Source organism: Cibotium barometz, chromosome 48 (genome assembly GCF_041138505.1).
Source record: "Cibotium barometz isolate CiBa-2024 chromosome 48, ASM4113850v1, whole genome shotgun sequence".
Taxonomy (NCBI): domain Eukaryota; kingdom Viridiplantae; phylum Streptophyta; class Polypodiopsida; order Cyatheales; family Cibotiaceae; genus Cibotium; species Cibotium barometz.
Genome location: NC_141093.1, coordinates 25,081,140 through 25,098,475, shown reverse-complemented (window position 1 = coordinate 25,098,475; position 17,336 = coordinate 25,081,140). Strand labels below are relative to the sequence as shown.

Here is a 17,336-nt window from a genome sequence, read left to right as displayed (position 1 = left end):
AAGAGAGAACACACAAGGTGAGAGGCTGAAAATCTTCTTCTTCTTCACTCAACACTCAACACACCATATACAAAGATAAGAATACACACCATATGAAAAGATACTCAACCAAATACATACTAAGGTTCTCTATAGTGTAAACCCAACTAAATGAGCTGACGCTATAACTATACCAGTCTTTGCCTATCCCCCAGGCGGGTCATCAGTGTCCACCGCCTCACTAGATGAGCTCGATATCTCAACACGATATTATCAAAAATAACACTTGAGCTATTAATAGAGTGTTTTCCCAAATTGGTCTTCTCTTTTATAAAAGTAACCTTTGTCCAATGTCTAAGGTATCAAACTAATATAATCTTTGCCCAAAAACTATGTACAATGAACCTAACCATAGTAGATCCAAAATGGTGTACACATGCACTTAGACAAAAATAATCCACACCTAGACAAGTGTTCACATCCAATGCACGTTTGTACTTATAACCTATACTCATACAATCCACAATGTTAGGTCATAATTAAATTAGAATCACTCAACAAACATGTAGCAATTAATTAAGCTCACTCACAACCAACTATTATCATGTGAATACAGAATTGTTTGAACGCACTCAATAAATCAAATCATGCATGGTACAAGCATAAACACAACCACCTAAATCCACACAAGCATATACTCAACATCAAGTATTAAATATAATCACCCACGATAATGAGCTAAATACAATAATACATCAAGCATTCCCAATGCACCATAATAGAGAGCATACGTCACACGTAACATTCCCTCTTGCTTGGATTGCAACTAACCTCAATTGCGTGTCTGTTGATACAAGAAGATAAGATCTAGATACTGACGAAAAAAAAGCACTCTACTCACGACTACATTAGAAGAGGCAATCAAGGTGCTCTGTGATGAAGAAAGAAATGTGGGATCACAAAGAAAAAGTGCTCCCACATTAGAAGAGGCGACCAAAGTGCTAAGTGAGACCTGCAACGTTTATGATGAAGAAAGAAATGTGGGAGAACAAAGAAAAACCTTACAAGTTGGTACATATAAGAAGCTAAAAAGTGATGGTTTGCATGTTGGATACCTTAAGAGACACAATGGAAAACATTATACAAAAGTGGCAATTGAAGATGAGGTGGAAACTAAATTTTGAGAATTAAAAAACGAGCACAATGATACTATTAAGAGGTTCATGCATGATCAAAACAAACCATATGATTTCCAATAAAAGGACATAATATGCATGTATTATGCAACTCCTTAGAAAAGAAAGACAAATGACTCTTCCAAAAAACAAAGATCTAATGCATTTTTGTCAATTCCTTCTATACCAAAAAACCACTAGTCTACTAATGCAGACAAGGTTTGATCTCAAAGGTGGAGAAAGATTCAATAGAGAATGTGAAGACTCTTAAAGAGTTTAGAAGGAGCTACTTGGGTTATATCTTCGAGATTCCTTGTATGCTCCCGTCATTGGAACATATGAATTTGCTTATAAAGCTTACTCAAGAAAGAGATGTTTGTGTACTTGATATTGTCTCACTCCAACAAACATTTTTGATAGAGCATTGATGTATCCTGCTCACCTGTCCTTGGGAAAACACCATGCATTCATGCTCTTCCAAAAGTGAGGACTCTAATCTGCAGACACCAGATTAGGTCTCTCTCCCAAGCAACCACTAGGATGGTGCTGCCGAGCAGCCCTATGACAAAGGAACTGGACAACAAAGAAGACCAATTTTTTAGCACATCAGCAGTGTGACCAAAGACAAACTTTGCTATCATGTAGAAGGCCAAAAGTAAAGATGCCTTCAAACAATAAATAAAGGGCTTAGGGGGAGATGACAATCAAATAGCTAGGCTCCAACCACACCAAACATCAGCATAAAGAGCATCAAGCATCACACACGCGCAAGTTTCATGGAAGGTGAGAGTAAGTACAACAAAATGAGGCTCTCAAGAATTAAGCCTGAAACAGAAACTCTGGTTTCCCTCATTGGGAAGTATAAGCCCTCAAGTAAATCCTCATTAAATTTTTAAATTAAAATTCAAATGAAACACAAGAAAGGAATCAAAAGCATGCGACTTTCCTCGTAAAAATCTCTACTTGTTTTATCCTCACTTAGCTATTTTACCGTCCTGTACATGGGGAGCAGAAAAGCGGATGATGGTTGTTGTTTCCTTTACAATATTGTTATTGTTGTTGTGTATAGCAGTGGTTATGTACCTCACATTTAATACATGAAAACCTTTCAACCTAACAAATCACAAAAATGTCCATTGGCGCATTCCTCCCAACAACACATCACCATCACCTAGACTAAGTGAAAAGTTCAAATTATTCCTCTTCAGTAGAAGAATGATATTGAGCAGATTTTGGCCCTTGCCCTTGCCCTTGCCCTTGCCCTTGCCCTTGCCTCCTGGTAATCTGGTTCAAGAAGCTTGCTGTACACAGAAAGCATGAAAGCTTCTTGACCTCAAACTACTTGTTTCTATGATGATTTACCTTCCAATGCACTGAATATATCAGTCCTAGTGACAATACCTGTATACACCATTGCATAAAATTTGATTATTACTGGCACAGACGATAGCTAAAAGATCTAGAGAGCATCGAGATCTCACCAGCAAAGCAATTAAAAGGTTCACAATTCTATGCAAGAACATAAAAACCTGGGTCCCATGGTAGCATGCAAGGAGTTATAAATTTATAGGGAAACTCATGTCAAAACAAAAACCAAACCCTTCTCTAAAAAATGCTACGAAATGTTAATCATAGATTCCCCCAAACAATGTTGGAAAAACATGCTTATACAGGTGAAACACCGATTAATATTGAAGACAAGGCAATCAATTAAGAATTATGCATTCTTATAAACAAGTTAAAGAATTCCCTAAACGCTAGAACGAAAATTCACCAATGATTTTATAATAAAGATACGCCCCAAACTCTCCCGGTTACACCGTTTCTACATTGATGAGTGGGCGAGTGGATGGGGAGGTGGGCGAGTGGATGGGGAGGTTTGGTTGGTATTTTAGCCAGCACTACCTCTCCCAGTTACACCATTTCCACGTTGATGAGTGGGCAACTGGACGGGGTGGTTTGGATGGTAGTCGTCAGAGCCTCCACATACCCAAGAGCTTGATACAAGACCCGAAGATTTGCAGGACTGAGGAGCTATTCGCCTTTCACAAGGGCACAGCAGTGACAACTTTGGATACTGGGCTCAGTGAGATCAGTGCCATTCTCCAGGAGGCAGCTCAGACCAGGTTAGTGGAGTTTAGAGAGCAGGAGAGGAGTCTCCACCAGAGCCTTGCCTCCCTCCAGCACCTGCAGGAGCTCACTCCGGACAGCCCATGAATTGAGGCTCAGATGGCCACAGCCCGCACTGAGATCATCTCCTTAGAGGAGAGGCGAGGAGAGGGGAGTACAGATTCCATGCCCGCGCGTCTTTCTGGACTCAGGCTGGAGACAGGCATATGGGACTTCTTCGAGCGGACAGGGCCTCACCCCCGGAGGGATGGCATCTGGAGGCTTAGAGGATCGGATGGTACCATTGTTTTGAACTGCCCCGTTGGAACCATAGCCGCTGGCTTCTTCAGTTCCCTCCTCGCTGCAGAGCCCCACTCCTTGCTGGTACAGAGAGGGTCTGGTAGCACACACATGAGGTGGTCCCACCAGCTCTCCGGAGGTGCTTGTTGACACCCTTCTCTTCCGAGGAGATTGCAGAAGCTCTGCAGGTGCACCTGCCCCCCTTGCACCCTTCCTCTTCCATTTAGTGGCGAAGGCGATGAGCAGTTTTTTCCTCCCAGTAGACCCATCTAGGCCGCCGAATTCAAATGCCAGAGGTTGATAGTATGCCAACGACGGCAGCGGTACATTGACAGACTGAGGACATTCCCGTGCGTTTCCTCCTTGATTTTTGGAAACAGAAGTGGGACAGCTTCCAGCCACGGAAGATTACTCTTTTCCTATGGCAGATAGCTCACAGGAGCTTGGCAGTGGGCACCTAGCTGGCAATTGGAGGTCAGACTCCCTCTCTTCTAGGTGTGGCCACCCACAGGAGTCATAACGTCATTGCCTTTGGAATTGTCCCAAGGCACAGCAAGTCTGGCCGCAGATCCTCCACATCTTCACCATGGACCAGGCATCTCCCACCACCATTACCTAGGGAGGGGGAGAGAGGGGGGTAGCCTAGGCCTCTAAGTTAGCACCGGCCCTAGCATCTGAGGAAACAGGACACGGCCTCGCCCTTTTCCTCTCTCATCACATCACAATAGCTCCATTTTCAGCAGCCCCAGAAGGGAGGAGTACTATAGGCACCTAGAGGTGGGAGATCATTAGAAGTATTCCAGCATGGCACATTTGGTGTGCTCACTGCAGCCAGCCCATAGAGGGTACTCCCACGCCACCCGCCGAGTCCATCCTGAGCATATGGACGGACATCATACACACCCTCCATAGCCAGTGGGAGAAGTTGCAAGGTGGCTTTGAGCGTATGCAGAAATGCCGAGAGGCTTTCTTGCGAATCTGGAGCAATGATCCCTTTCTTAGGGTCAGAGACAGCAAGGTTAATGGGCATTACACGCCACCTGTTGGGCTGTATGAGATAGCCTTCCTCCGAGAGCAGCCACCCAGCGAGGAAGAGCCCCTCTCTGTCCCCTGTTTTTTTTCTTGTCTCCCATGATTGAGACTGGATCATGTACTTAGCCAATTCGGCTGCATTTTTGGTAACTAATGAAAGGATCTTCTCTTGGAAAGAAAAAAAAAACAACAACATTCAGCACTCAGCTCAATTGGTGCAAATAGTTGATTTATGGGTTCTCTACAAAAGCATTATAAGGTTCTCTTACACATCCTCCTATATGTGTAAGGAAAGCCTAGTGGCATCTAAGCTAACAAAGCACCACATCCATTCTGAGGCCAGATGTCCCTGACCCCAAGCATACCGACCTTCTACCCCTCAGCTGCAGATCTGAGACATTCTTCGACGATATGAAGAGCTCCCATCCCAGGCAAGCGATATTACTACAACCCTCCAATATGTGTTGGAGGAGGATTGCATTATTAGCTGAGTCTTGCTATACTATCTCTTATTCATCCCACATAGTGAATTGTAACAGCCATCTGGCTCTCACAACACTGTTAACTAGTTTCTTCTTTTTAATTTTTTCCATGACTCGGTATTCTCATGAATTTATTGTACTGATGTTTGGCCTCATAGATCCTTAGGGCATGTTAATACAACTCTCTCTCTCTCTCTCTCTCTCTCTCTCTCTCTCTCAGCCTCGGCCTCGGCCAAATCACAATCACAATCACAACGAATGGTTTAAAAAAATGGCATGCTTATTTGTTAGGTCATACAATGCAGCAACTAGCCATCCATAATGAACATGTTTGAAAAGAGGAATAATGAAGAGTACAAACCGACAACTTGATTTGATCCATTCACAATTGGAATCCGGTGAATTTTGTGCTTCAACATCAAAACTGCAGCATCTGATGAAGAGGTGATTTTATTTCAGTCACGGGATATTGTGCCATTGATTGCAATTTCTGGAAAAATGATGTATGTATACATGTTACGAGCAAGATACAGTCAGCAAATCACCTGACACAGTTTTGTCTGCAGATAAGGTGATGGCGGGGCTGCTCATGACTTCCTTGACTTGTGATTCCAACTGCATCCCAACAGCATCACGACATCACTCAGGAATATGGAATTTCACCATCCCTACCAAAGAAAGGGCCTTCATGTGCATAACTAGCTTAAGATTTTATAAATCTGGTGAATTAACTTTAGTAGGGAAGATCCAGAGCTACAACAGTGCGCACACGCACACACGCACACGCACACGCACACGCACACACACTTACATATGTATATGTACTGTTAAGTTAGAACATATATATGTAAGTATATATGAACGTACACACACACACACACACACATACATATTCCAGACAAACTGTTATGTTATCATATTTTCCATCAAAAACAAAGCCCCAAAACCAAAACATCCAACAAATTGCATTACATGGAAGAGATACCACATCTGAAGCTTTGTATATGTACTGTCAAGTTATTATACACATGCGTGTGTGTATGTGTATATTTATATACATACATATATGTGTGTATGTGTGTGAACACACATATGTGTGTATGTGTGTATTTATATATACATATATTCATATATGTATTTTATATACATACATATATGTGTGTGTGTGTGTGTGTGTGTGAATAACCCCAAACAAACTGTCAATATAATCTCTCTCTCTCTCTCTCTCTCTCTCTCACACACACACACACACGTAGTCCAGATGAACCATCAAACTACCATACTTTCCATCAATAGCATACAGAGGACCTAAAACCAAAATATTATACACATTGCTTGCATTATACAGAAGCCATACCCCATCTGAAGCTTTAACTTTGTCCTTCTTTGACAAGACTCCAACGCACTTAAGATTGTCATCGATAACAGGTAGTCCAGATATTTGATTAAAGTAGTGGTCAATCTCCTCAAGACGTTGGTCTGGTCTTGCAGTGTAAATAGTCCTTGACATCACATCCGCTAGAAATGTTGATGGCTGTGCCTGCATGACATCAAAGTGCTTCTTCAAAAGAGTAGTTTCAACATGCAATATGCCCAGCCCTACACTAATGCCCTCTTACTCCAACTGTATGCCCAGTACAACTGGCTAAACTCATGATACAGAGAGTAGTACAGTGAGCATACTATGTAGCACAAGTAGAACACATGGGACAGCAGCATTTGATCAAGTATAGGCAAGTATAATTACATGTAAAGATACCTCTACAAAAGTTCATCTACAACGAAGGATCAAAATCTGAAATCTTGTCATGCATACATTAATCCCGATGCTCATAGACAAGTATATTCTCATTAGCAAATATATGGGCAGATTTAGAGCAGATTTTGCAGCCTTATAGGTTCCCAGAAGCACCCAAGACATAACCCAATGGTTGGGACACCTTTAGGGCATAGTTTGGACACAAAATATGACTTTTTGGACAATGTTTTGTGGGAAAAATAGGCAAAACCGACTCGATTACGAATTCATGCCTTTTCTCTATAAATAGCATCATTAGCCATTCATTAGAATCATATCATTCAAAGATCAAGAGAATCCATTTGTCAGAGTTTGCAAGCAACCAAGGACACAGTGGTGGATCAGCAGGAGCTTCTCTTGTCCAATCGCAAGAAGAGGGCTGCAAGGATCTTTGGTATGCATTATGAAGCTATGAATCAGCAAGATCATTGTATGTATAGCATGTTTTGGCAATATAGAGTAGATTAGGTCTATCTCTCCTTCTCTTTTGTGTCTTTGCTAAACATAGGATTACTGCTAATCTTCTTTGCTTAGCATTTATCAAGAACACACTTCCACAACGCATGTCAAATTGGTATCAGAGCTTAAGTCGTCCTACGATAGCCCTTAGCTTACGTTTTGTAAATTAGGGTTTGTAGGCCAAAATTAGGGTTTTTGTATTTTGCATGAGTTCATCCCTAGATTCAATGTGGAAAGTGGCAAAACCAAATAAGGGCTTCCTTTTTTAGGGTTTCACTCCACTTTTGCATGTAGGGTAAGATCTACAAAGACTTAGCCTAGGTCTGACCTAGGTAGAAAAAGGCTTCTATTTGTTACTCCCTCCACCAAAACCTCACCTCCATGGAGAGCAATGATGCTCGGAAAGAAGAGTTAGGATGTTTACGACATGAGTATGAGACTAGGCAAAGTCGGAGACGGGACAATGAAGAACGATACAAGAGGAAACAAGAACATTCAAAAAGGAACAAGAACGCCAAGCCCATTACAAACAAATCATGGCCAAGTATAGACACCGACTCAAGAAGAGGACAGTCGGCAACACGAGAAAGAAGCACATCGAGTAAAGCTTCAGGAAGAGGCGCATCAAGCCCAACTACTGCACGAGCAAAGTTGGGCATAGTTCATAGCTTCATCAACAAAGACCAAGGAAGAATCGCCTAGGGTTGTGATGCAGGCCAAGACCAAGAGTGTCGATGCAACAAAAAGAGGGCTTCTAAGACGAGTCTAGGGAGATGTGATCACAAAAAGAGGTGCTTCCAAGGAGGTACCATTACCCGGAATGCACACGTCACAGCCGGAACTAGAACCAAAGCCAAAGCTAGAGCCAAAAGCCAAACCAAAACCAAAACCGCAGATCAAGCAAGTGGATCTTTCCAAATCCTATTTGGAAGAGAATGAGATCAGCCTAATAGTTCCCAAGGAGGTGGATCTCTTCAAATCCTATTTGGAGGAGGATGAGGTCGGCCTCATAGTCGCACGCATGTATAGCACAATTTCAGAGAAGCTTCTAAAAAATCTATCCGAATCTTGTGAGGAGGAGAAAGAGACTACATGTGATTTAGAAGCTCCAGAGAACTTGAAGACTAAGTCAGAGAGCTTGGGAATCGAGCCAGTGGATATGAAGTGGAGTCTTCAATTGGACTGGAACGGAATTGGAGCAAAGGTGTATGGATTACCCCAATGCTCCAAGCTTAGCAGGAGGGAAAGTCATGTGCATACATTAATCCCGATGCTCAACAACCTAAGGAGTCAGTGTGGGAGATTGGCTCACCACCGAAGCTGTCGAGGCCAAGGTGATGGTCTGTGCATGAGTCTTCTTAGGACATGCCTTAGATGTATGTCCTTTTGTATGACAAAAGAAACATTGCCCCTCATCCTTACACTATTCATACTCCTCCGGACTAAGCTTACTACCGATCTTGCTAACCTGAGCCTTCTAGTCTAGAGTAAGGCGAGGTCCATTGTTCGAGTCCTTGGAGCCAGAGGCTCCTAGGGTAGACCTTGATTGGATCTAGTTTGGTCCATGTCATTGGCATTGGCTGCCTTGGCTACTCCGGACTAGGAGGTCTTTGGTTTTCCATGTTATATTTCATCTCAGAACTTTGCGCAAACGAAAGAACCCAATCAAGATTTGCGTATCTAAACTGTATAGGAATCGACCTCTCTTGTCCTCTTTTGATTTTTGCAACTATAGAGCAAGGTGAGTGACTTTATTTGCAAACTAGATTGGTTGCATGTTCTAGCGCAAACCACGATACACTCATCCTCGAGCTGCTCAAGATAGTGTGGTAGAAATCGCTTCTTGAGGTCCATGTCAAATTAGTCCCATTTGTAGGTAGCAACTCCATAATTGTTTTTTCTAGGCCCAATGTGTCCACCAAGATGTAGCAACTTGCTAACACAACCTTTTCTATATTGACTTCCTACCACAAGCAAAATAGGCTTCAAAATTGATGAATCTAGGAGTACAAAGTTGTGGGGTCAAGTTTACTATTATACTGACTAAACTTTACCCTTTTGTGAAGGTGAGTCGAAGAAGTGGCTGGTACCGTCCTTGCACCAAGAGCTGCAAAGAATCGCTCGCGCTCCATGTGTTGTCGTCATTCCTCCTCTACAGCACAGATCTAACTCGTGTACATGTAAATCATGTAATGCACGAGACTACTATGTTAACTCCGCGATGGAGATGGTCAAAGCAGATATCTGGGAAAGGGTCTGGGAAAGGATCTTGGTGATAACTAGCGGAGGAAAAAGGAGGGGGGGGTGTCAAGGTATCCTGAAGAGGTATCCATTTCTCCAAGGCCTGCATAGAAGCATGCACGTGCACATATAATCCCCTTGTTGCACTGATGGAGACTGCCAAACGCAAGGATGTTGTAGACCGGATGTCTGCTGAACCATCAAGCGATATGAAGCCAACTTTGAAGCCACTTCGGATAGCCTTATGCACACCCAAATCTGCTGAGGGAGATGCACTACTGAAGGCTGCCTGCTGAAGCAAACTTCGGGGCTGCCTTTGGATTGAAGCAGTAAGTGCTTGGCTGTAATTTATGCTTGCAAAGACCGAAGTCTTCAAGTATACATATTTGCATTGGGTTCTATGAGAAAGGACTATTTTATGAGATGGTTTATGCAATGGGCTGAGGGGTTGCTTTTATATGAGTCCAGGCTATGAGGGCAAAAGGACGAAAGTGTTAGAATTGTGCATCTCAGTGTTATGGGACTCTACCTATTTATTGGGCATTTTATCTAATTTTCACATGTTCAACATTCTCTTGCTGGCTATTGCCATTGTAAAGCTTCAAGCTATTATAAAAGGTAATCTTGTCCACAAGCTCTCTCTACTCTCTCTTGTTCAGTTTATGCTGCCGCCTGTGCATTCTCCAAACATGGTATCATTCGCTTAGGTTTAGGTTCAGGCTGCTCCATCCTTCTGCTTCTATTTTGTTGTAAGTTTTTCTTCCATAGCTTCTTCAGCTGCTGATCTGCACATTCAGATGCTGCGTTTTACTGTCTTGCTATGTTTTCTGGTCCAGCCAGCCCTCTTGCTGCTGTCGGCCAGCCCTACAGGCTGTGTTTTGCTCTTCAAAAGCAAGCGTTGGAGTTATTGGCTGCGTTTTCTGTTTTCAGCATCAATTGTGGTGAGCTTCTTGCGTGTGGAGTTGCCAGACAAGTGACTGTACATCTTCTTCCTCCTCCGCGAGTCCCTACCCTTCCGGTAGGAGGTTCCCGGTGGTTTCTTGGATTGTTTTGCTGCTGTCCAGCCTCTGTCTCTCTCAGGTTTGGAGAGGGCTGATTGGTTCTGGAGCCTCGCTTGGTTGGAAAGCACTTGAGGAGTCTTTGAGAGCTGAGATTTCTGTTTCTTGTTGCTATGGATATGGCTCCCCCCCTTACGAACAAGGATGAAAAGTTGAAAGCACCCAACTATGCCCATTGGAAGCTTCAAATGCGGATCTGGTTCATCCACAAGGGTTGGTGGAATATTGTTCAAGGTACTGAGAGGAAGCCCGAGTATCCTCAGAACTCTAGGAGGTGGACTCAGGATCAAGATGATGAATTCGTTCTGGAATTACAAGACTGCGAGAATCAAGATTCGAAGGCGCATTCAATGCTTGTGCGGACCATCACAGAGGAGCTCTCACCGGCCGTGCTGTCAACACCCCAAGGGTCTCCTTGAAGAGCAATCCTTAAACAAGACCCGAAACTTGCAAAACAATGTCATAAATCGTGAAGGGGGTGCAAGCCTAACTCACCACCCAACCATGACAGCCATGGGCAAAGCCCACAAGACCTGGCTATCCCCACCGAGCCACGTGCTAAGCTAACTAGCTAGACGTACCAACCAGTCTCTACTCCACGACATCCCATACCGCCACGGAGCTACCTAAGCTACATGCAAAATAGGCTGAAACTCTAAAAATGGAAACCATAACGCTGGAAACTTTGTTGCTAGGGTTGAACTCGTACAAAATCAAGAAACCCTAATTTTGGCCTACAAACCCTAAAATGAAAACCCTAATTTCAGAAACCCTAATTGAGTCTGCAAAAAATGCTAGCTAAGGATTGCCCTAGGCTAACCTCAATGTGACAAGCATTGCAGAAGCATGTCAATGATTAATGCTAAGCAAAAAAGGTTAATGCTAATCCCATGTTAAGCAAGCACACAAAAGACTAAGTAGACCTAATCTACTTTGTATTCCAAAACATGAATATGTACAATAATTCTTGGATCTTGAACCGCATAATTTTATGTGGAAAGTCAGGTTCAGGTCGGCTTTGCCCTTTGACCAACAAAATAATGTCCAAAAATTCATATTTGGCCTCCAAACTGTGCCCAAATGTGTCCCATCGATGGGCCTATGTTCCAAGCACTTTCAGGCACCTGTAGGGCCTTTAAAATCTACCCCTAAATCTGCCCATATTCCCACAAGTGAGGATAATCTTGTCCATGAGCATCAAGATTCACAGATGCACATAACATAAGTGAATGATTAAGATCTTTGAGATACACACAGCCTATTACAATAGCAACATGGAGGCGATTGCGATACAATATGTACATGTCAAACCCCATCTTAGCACCCAAACCTGGCAGGCTACCTAATTGAAGACCACCCCTTTTGGCATTGGCTCCTTGTACATGTATTTGCCTCCTAGCATATCTGCATGGTTTTTCAATTTTGCAAAATGGGGCATCACATTCTTATTTCCCCTTGTTATGCCTGAGACAGTGGCAAGAGAAGCTTGTTGGCAGTAGCTTACTTGAGCTGGTCCTCTTTCTAGCCCACAAAATACACTAATAGAAGCATAATCAGCTTAACTTAACCTCATTTAGTGAGATTATGGAGCTGTTTTGGTATGCACGACTAGCTAAGTAGGTGGCCTCTAGTCTCGATTTGGAGACTACCTGGACTTTCCAGTGAAGCACAATTTCAACCACTCGGTCACTTTCTAGAAAGAATATCCCCTTGAAAAGTCATGGACCAGTGGATATGAAGGTGCATGCACAAAGGCTACTAGTGACCTTCTCAGAAGGTCTTGCGGCAGGTTTGCCACTCCAGCCAAGTCAGGAATCTTATTTCCTAGACATGTGCAGATCATCACATGAAGCCCCTATCTATATAGGCTACGAGTGTCAGGAGGGCACCTCCTAATAAAATAGCACATGTGATGCAACTAACACACAGCGAAGGCAAAGACTGATGCACGTAGGCCTACTTTCGAACTCCCTTACAGCTGCCAGTTTTTTATGTTTCAGCTGCACAAAGGTGTAAACGCCCTGCAAGAATGGCTTTCAGTCTGAGGTTGCAGAAAGATGGCGGGACTGCCATTTCCTTATCAAAAAGAGAGAAGAGATCAGTCCATTCATCCCTTAGAAGGCAGCCGAACAGTAAAGTTTAAGGCATATCGGTCCAAGGTTTTTTACTGAAACAAATTTCAGCAGGTTTTCTTGCTCTGGCCACAGCCTTGCAGTTAACCTTAACACGCTGTTCAATTCTTATTAGATCTACCAGGATTCTTTGTTATTTTGTAAGCTGTTTTGATTTCAAAAAGTTGTAAGCGAATCACTGCACTGAATTACAGAAGGGACGGTCGATAGAGATTCAAGAGTACCTCTTCTTTGAAGAGGATGGACTCGTAGTGCTTGGAGAGGTCCTCGAAGTTGAGGATGGAGAAATTCTCAGGCCATTCGCCAGAGGGGAGGACGGCAGGGGCTCCGGCACTATCCTCGCTACCGCTGAGAGCTTTCGTGGAGACAGATGTGCTGCGGATGGCCGGGGAGCGGCCCAGAAAAGAAAACGCAACGGTGCTATGGCGAGGGGAAACCAAGGCAACCCTAGGGTTTCCGGCAGCGGGGGACAACAGAGACACCATACGGTCGCCGGCAGTGCCATTGTACGGCGAGCGAAGAGACCCTAGCGTTTCTTGCAGGACCATTGTGGTGTTTGCAGCCATTGCCCGCACAGAGAGAAAACCACAAAACTAGCCTTGCTGCACGCAGAGAAGGCTTCACCTTCGGGTTAACAGTCGCAACTATCATGCAAGCTCTCCTCAGGAAATGCAACACCTTACAGAGGAAAGCGGAGCACGGGTTTTTTCGAAGTGTGGCCTCGTGCCCGTGGCCTACGCGTCATTTAAAAATCCTATAGTATCATGCCGCGTGGCAGTTAAACCTAGGTTGATTTTTGATTGTTCACATGATGTCCGGACAACTCAGAGGGTGAAACAGGCCGCTGGCGGTCTGCTGCTTTTAACTTTTACCCTTTAATACGTGTCACGTGCAAGCGGGGTAGTTCCACAATTACCTTCCGATTATCCCGTGCTTCACACATCTTTTGAGACTTCCAAATTCAAATTCTACCCAAGTGGCAGTTATATATATACATATCTCGCTCTCTAAGAGGTTACGTCCTTCTGTATGGTCACAGTGGGGCTTGAACTTGGGTTCTTTTCTGAAGACTTGAACAGTGCACTAGTGACCTAAGGACTAAACATTAATAATTTTGAAACTTTGGTAACCAAAAACCTATAAAATATTTAGAAAATGTACAAAATTACTTGCACTTTTGTGAGATGGAGGTTTTCCACCTATACATGGTAAACTTTTATTTTGAGCATTGAGCCACAAGTTCTTGGCTTCTGAATTGTGAACCCATGAACCCAACCTAATAGCCACTCCCCAATTGGAAGGGGTTGGGGTAAACCAACATGAAAGCCTTGTTGGACCCATCCCCTTTCAAAGAAGAACTCTACGCAAAAGAAAAGAGTATTCCTCCTCCCCCAAAAAAAAATAAAAAACTTCTCCTCCTATGAGGAGAAGAGAAGATCTTAGCTATATTTGAGGGTAATCGAAGGGGAGAGCTAACTAAAAACATGTAAATATAGATATAATATGGGCGTGCAAGCATGTAAAATATGGACCTGCAAAATATATATATATATATATATATATATATATATAATATGGACGTGCAAACATGTAAAATAAGGACCTGCAAAAAAAAAAATATGTACAATATGGACGTGCAAACATGTAAAATATGGACCTGAAAAAAAAACTTTAACTTGTGAACTTTCTTAATTTTGAGAAAAAAAACTATAAAATTCAAGGTACAAATTGGATAGTTGCTAGATTAAAAACTACGAAGTTATAAGTTTTTATGGATTTTTTAGAAAAGTATTTTCCATGAACATTGCCTGAGAGACCCACCACTAATTCGGCAAATCTAATAGTGAAAGCATTGTTGGAGTCATTCCCATTTATGGAAGAACTCCTCCTTATGGGAGGGAAAAAGAAGGGATCAGCATAAAGGAGTTATTTAGAATTACTCCACCACAGTGATGCATGACATTCTCATCTATTTATGGAGTTAATCCATTCTACCTTCCATTGGACTATTTGTATCTTCTTTGCATACAATAATGGCATCATTTTATGACTAATGGCCCAACGAAATCATGAGGAGGGTAGGGCTCACCCTTCCCTTCCCCTTCTGCTCTTTATACTACTCTTTGCAATAGCATGGATTTTACCTTTTGCTTTGTGTGTAAGCAACACCTCTGGGCCATGTGAGAAGCTTCCACCAATTAGAAGCTTATGAACCAAACTTAAGTAATGTTTTTTTTAATATCATGCAAATTATATTCTCCTTATCAAGTTGTTTAAAGCCTTTTTATATGGATCTCTTGTGCTAACTCGATATTGTAAAGGAGGACCCTTTTTACATAGAAGATTCAAGATCATTTATGAATTAGGTAAAACTAATCTTTTGTATGAAGAAAGTGCACTTAAAAGTGTTCTAGCTCATAAGGCACGAATCGGATGGGGATATTTTGCATGTAGGATTGGTTAAAGAGTAGGGGGGTTATCTCCAAGGTGTGTAGCCTAGTTGGTTAAGGCATCATGGTCCCAAGCAAAGTGCTAGGTTTTATCCTTGCTAGTTGTAGTTATGAATGCACCAGTGAAAGGAGGCAACAAGACAACTCACTCAACAGAGGTGTGTGTGTGTTTTTACTTTCTACTAAAAAAGGAGTAGAGTGACTGTAAGGCTAGTCTATATCAATTTCAATGTGAAGGCTAGTCTAGAGTGACTGTAAGGCTAGTCTATATCAATTTCAATGTGAAGCCACTCAATGGTGGTACTCAATTATTGAGATTTCATGTTGTATGTCACATATGGGACACGTTTCCTTATTAATTTTGGTAGTTTTTCTAGTAATGAGTGCCAATGTGATAGAACTATGGTATACACTAAAAAATGTACCAAGGCCATGGTGATTATGAGCTATTAATCATGTAGGCAAAGCTAGAATGTAGACTTACTAACTTTTAAAGTTTAGCAAGTGAAGGACCAGGTGTTAAGTGTCTTATATACAAATCCTCTCTTTTGTTCATAAGTTAATTTTCTCTACACTATAATGGAATTTGGATTGCACTCTAAGATATTAGCTTCTTTACACAACTTTGAACTTATTATTTAATTCATGTAAAGTTCCACTACCTGGTATATGTTTGTTTTCTAATTTTTGGTGTGTGTAGAGTTTTGTAGGCACTTCTTTATGCTTCTTGACTATGGCTTCTCAATAAGGATTCCAATCCTATCCTCTTCTTCTAGCTATTCTTATTCATCTCTGTAATTAGAAGAATGCACCTCAAGTGCTAGTTGAGACTTTTGTGTAACCTTAATCAAGATTATAAGATAAAGTAGCCTTAATTGCACAAGTAAGTTAAACTAACCTTAATCAAGATTATAAGATAGGCTTTTGTGTAGAGTGTAGGAAGGTGTTTTTGCATTAAGAAAATGTTCCAACTTTGGAAGCATGAGAAAAAATGTGTTTTAGGTGGAGTAGAGAGTATAAGCAAATTTGATACACTTTTTACTAGAAGAGTACAGAGTATAAGCAAATTTGATATGGTTTTTACTAGAACTAATCACCAAAGTTTGCAATACTTGTTTCTTCAACCCGTCTTAAATAACCGTCAAAGGAGGTGGGCGAAGTTACGATTTTGATATTAAGTATCTTCTTCCAAGGACATAGAACAAGGTGGCGACACTTTTAATAGAATTTGTAATGCAATTATCGTAGACTAATCCTCTCTTTAAATATATCCTTAGATATATTTGACCAAGGGTAAGGATGATCTACTTGGTAAAAAACTATGAGCTTATTGATGATAGTCTCTATTTTAAGTGTAATTATCCACATATTTTTCAAATCAAGAAATGGATTTGAAGAGTTTGCCATAATGTTCCATTTTTTAGGTCATGTGATTTTTATTAAAATCTATTGGAAAGCTAGGGAGAAAAATATACTAGCCTAGATAAAAGGGGATGTCATCAAGAAAGTGAATGAATTCTTACTTTCCCACAGGTGAAAGCTGATAAAGCGAAGACAAATTCATCGAATAAGAACCATGAAAATGGGCATTCACCCACTTTTAGAGGAGGCTATGATATTATGTTCTTGGTGATTGATCAAGTAACCAAGATGGCTCACTTCATTCTAATAAAGAAGATAAACGAAGCCCTAGAAATTGCAAAGTCTTTGTTAATAAGGTGAAATTTAGGTTTCACGGATTACCCAAGAAAACATTGTGTGTCAAAGATTCATGTTTTACCTCAAATTTTGGCAAGCTACCTTCAAGGCAATTATGGCCTTTTGCTCGTACATTGATAGCGAAATTGAACCAGTGAATAAAGTGCGTAAAGATATTAGAGGCAATCGGACCAAGTTTCTATCTTTAGTAGAATTTGCACACAACACTTTTTGGCATGCATCTGTTATGATGTCTCCTTTGAAAGGGCAAGACTATTTGTCTACTTTTGCTAACTCTTTAAATGCAATTTATAGTGTAGAAATTTATAAACGAGTTAAATAGGATGGAAAATGATGTGAAACTCATTAAAGGTTATATGAAAAAACATGTAGAATGTAAGAATATGGCACAGTGGAAGAGAT

The 17,336-nt window shown here is 41.7% G+C and overlaps 1 protein-coding gene across 1 annotated transcript; it reads right to left on the bottom strand.

The window, feature by feature from the left end:
* Nucleotides 1-2,096: 2,096 nt before the first annotated feature.
* On the bottom strand, nucleotides 2,097-13,463 carry LOC147610994 (uncharacterized). The gene is made up of 5 exons (XM_086785636.1): nucleotides 12,990-13,463; nucleotides 6,435-6,617; nucleotides 5,623-5,692; nucleotides 5,439-5,510; nucleotides 2,097-2,555 (listed from the first exon to the last, which is right to left on the bottom strand). Exons 1-5 carry the CDS (start codon nucleotides 13,329-13,331, stop codon nucleotides 2,503-2,505), a joined length of 720 nt encoding a protein of 239 aa, XP_086641762.1. The 5' UTR covers nucleotides 13,332-13,463; the 3' UTR covers nucleotides 2,097-2,502.
* Between the last annotated feature and the right edge of the window lie 3,873 nt (nucleotides 13,464-17,336).